The 3,095-nt window shown below is 45.9% G+C and overlaps 1 protein-coding gene across 1 annotated transcript in view; it reads left to right on the top strand.

The window, feature by feature from the left end:
• The first annotated feature begins 1,861 nt into the window (after positions 1-1,861).
• The window catches only part of Fetub (fetuin B), a 13,420-nt gene continuing 12,186 nt past the window's right edge, over positions 1,862-3,095 (top strand). The window contains exon 1 of the mRNA XM_075968031.1: positions 1,862-1,982. Coding sequence (XP_075824146.1) covers positions 1,939-1,982 — 44 coding nt within the window. The 5' untranslated portion in view covers positions 1,862-1,938. The remainder of the gene's footprint in view (positions 1,983-3,095) is intronic.

Below are 3,095 nucleotides of genomic sequence, written 5' to 3'. Positions count from 1 at the left end.
TCAAATTCCAGCAGAGAAGGTTTACAGTGCAAGGAAATGGTAACACAACACCACTCTGACCCTATCTCTGGCGCATCCTCCCCACTTTGCCCATCAGGCACATTCTGGACCGTGCTTCCATCTCTGGCCGAAAGCCACTCTTGTGGAAGGTCTTCCGGGAGCTTTTCTAGTATCGACTTCTTACGAGCAGGAACTCGGATGTTATAATCCCACTGTAAGCCATGGGCAGGCTTTCTAACCTTTCCTATACAATAGGAACCATTGTACTATCTAAATCCTTGCATCAGAAGAAACACAGTATTTAGCGCGGGGCTGGGCGTATTGTAAGAACCCATCAACATTACTTTTATCCAGCCCTGGCCCTTCACCCACAGGTGGAGGAGCTGTCCCTTCAGTGTTTGTGGAAGGAAGGAATGATAAGGTGGGAAGGAGAGAGAAAGAAGATCAATGAGCTCCGGAGACCACCTTGCTAGGGCAACTAGTCTGGTGTCTTCCCACTCCTCCCAGGGCTCCTGTAAGCTGGAAAGAGGTCAGGCTCAGGTGTACTGGAACCTACAGCCCAGATGGTGGTAAACAAGCTCCTTCCTGATGACTGTGAGCAGCAGCTGCTGGAGGAGGAATGGGCCTTCAGTGCAGAGAGAGGCCGGACGCCATCCCATTGGAGCTAAAGGCCCTTAGCAATTGCATAGTTCGAAGCCCTGTATAGATAAGGAAACTGAGCTTTAAAACGATTATATCACTGGCCTAGCACACATGGACAAGGACTGAAGCAGGGTCTTCATCAAAGTCCAGTTTACCTTGTGGTTTAGGAGCTTTTAATCATGTTTGCCTCTGCCTTTCGCTAAAGCTATACCAGGGGCCTCTACCGGAGTGCATTGAGTACCTGTCCTCAGGCCTCAGACACACCAGCAGAGAGAACCCCACAAATGTGTGTTCACTGCTGGCTGAAACTGAATCTCTGCTGAACCTCGGAATTTGAATATCTGATTTTTGAATTGATAAAGGAAAACTTCAGCACATCTAAACTTTAATTTATTGATTTATAAATCCAGGATTGTGAGAGGGTAAACTTGTAAAATGTAGTTTGAAGCAAAATGTAAATATTTTTTGTCTATACGACATATCCTATCCATTTTATTTGTTGATGAGCATCCAGGTTATTCATTGGTTGCACATGCAAAATGAATTTTTATTGGCTAAAGTAGAAAGCTCCTGCCTAGGGTCAGCTTCTAGTTGGTTTCTAGTCTCAGAGTTTACCCTTGGCTTTGCTTGGCATTTGTTTTTTTGTTTTGTAGGGATTTAAAGCCCAGGGCCTCTCCAGTCTAATAGCCTCCCAATTTGTGCTGCTTTTTTAAAAAGTAGCTATTTCTGGCTTCAGTGCCCATTTTCTCAAGTTACTCCCATTTGAAAGCACAATGCAGAGCCCATTTCTGAAGAACTATAATCTCCGGATTTGGCTCTGTCAATCCATCTTTACTAACAACTTGTTTACTTAAAAAAAAAATTGGTGGGCTCTGCATTATCATGGTCCATCGTGTGCTGCTGTCCCAGAATCCCGCTCCCCGTCCATTGGGGACAACCTTCTTGCTGTGTCACGCTGCAGCGGAAGGCGAGAGGAGGACTCAGCATAACAAACTCACCCGACATGGACATTTTCCTCTCATGGGGACAGAGCCCTGGGGACTTAATCTCTTCTGTAAAGGTACACCTCTCTGCTGGTTCAAATAGGTGATCACTTTACCACCCTCTGAGCCTTGGGGACCTGCTCAAGCCACGTCAGTCTTTCCCTCTTGATGCCAAACAGCCTAACTCAATTCCCGGCATTGTGCAATTGCACAATAGGAACCTGTGAGTTACGGGTAGCAGCATTATGCAACGTCTAGCCACGTGCCAGCCCCTGTTCTCGCCTTCTGCACCAATGCTTTCTGATGCAGGGCCATGATTAGCACATTTGACAGCTCCGGCAGCGTGGCTTCCAGCAGGTAAGTCGCTCCCCACCTCAGTTGGTTGGTTACTCGAGTAGAGTTCGGTCAGTGCTCTCTAATCAACAGTGTGATGAAAAGAATATTTTTACACTCGTTTGTGTGTTTGTGTGCCTGGGGGTGATGCATGCGCCACATGCACGCTCTCTCGTGCAGGTCAGAGGACAGCCTTTAGAAGTCAGTTCTCGCCTTTCACCACTGGGCTTGGCAGAAAGCACCATTACTTGCTAAGCCATCTCACCAGACCTGATGGGGGGAAAAAAAGGCTAAAAGAGAAGGTTTCTAGGCCGGTTATTGTCTTGATTCAGTCAGGATTTTTACCCTTTCTGAACCCAGGTTTTCTCACCAGGTTGGACTTGTGAAGTTGTCTTGAGAGTTTCTAGTGAGTGTTTGTCCATACCACGACTGAGTTAAGTAACCAAATGCTGTCACCTGGTTGGTTGTGAGTGGCTATCAAAACTTTTTATGCTCAACTGTGATACAATTAAATTTATCACAGTAAATATAAGTTACTTAGTAATTTATCATAAAATTAATTTTTTCTAAGTAGCAATAATGTTGGTTAAAAGCATGTCAGTATATGATATTTAGGTTCTGTATGAAATCAAAGTTTTAGGTGAGTTTGGATACTGTAGCAGCCTTCACAGCCTTCTTTTGCCTAGTTCACTATCGTCAGCCACAGCATACCACATGCTGGATTCCCATCCAGACTAGAGGGACTTTTCTCCCATCTACTTGGAAGATCTCGCTCCCAGTTAAAATCTGTGGTCCCTCTCACCAGGTTCCCATGAGAAAGCTTCCTAGACTGGCAATCTTTATTTATGAACACAAGACATTCGGAAAACAAGTTTGTGGATTAGAAGTGAGCACTACTCAGAAAAGCTCTTGCATGCTCTAGGAGCTGTAGAGAGCCGTGTTTGAAATAGTGCTGGCTCCAAGCTTTGGAGTCTTTGAGATACTCTGTGTATTGAGGGTCTGCCACATAGGCGCTAGTGGGGGCAGCAGTACCTCCACCTGTCTGAACACAGAAAGCCTGGGCAGGGGTGGAGGTGGAGGTAGGGGCTGAGGGGTGGCTCATCTTAGGAAAGGCTTTCAGAGGCAGCTTAATCTGCA

The sequence above is a fragment of the Microtus pennsylvanicus genome, chromosome 1 (genome assembly GCF_037038515.1).
Source record: "Microtus pennsylvanicus isolate mMicPen1 chromosome 1, mMicPen1.hap1, whole genome shotgun sequence".
Classification (NCBI taxonomy): Eukaryota; Metazoa; Chordata; class Mammalia; order Rodentia; family Cricetidae; genus Microtus; species Microtus pennsylvanicus.
Note: the sequence above shows the minus strand (reverse complement) of the source record. Positions and strands in the feature narration are given on the sequence as shown.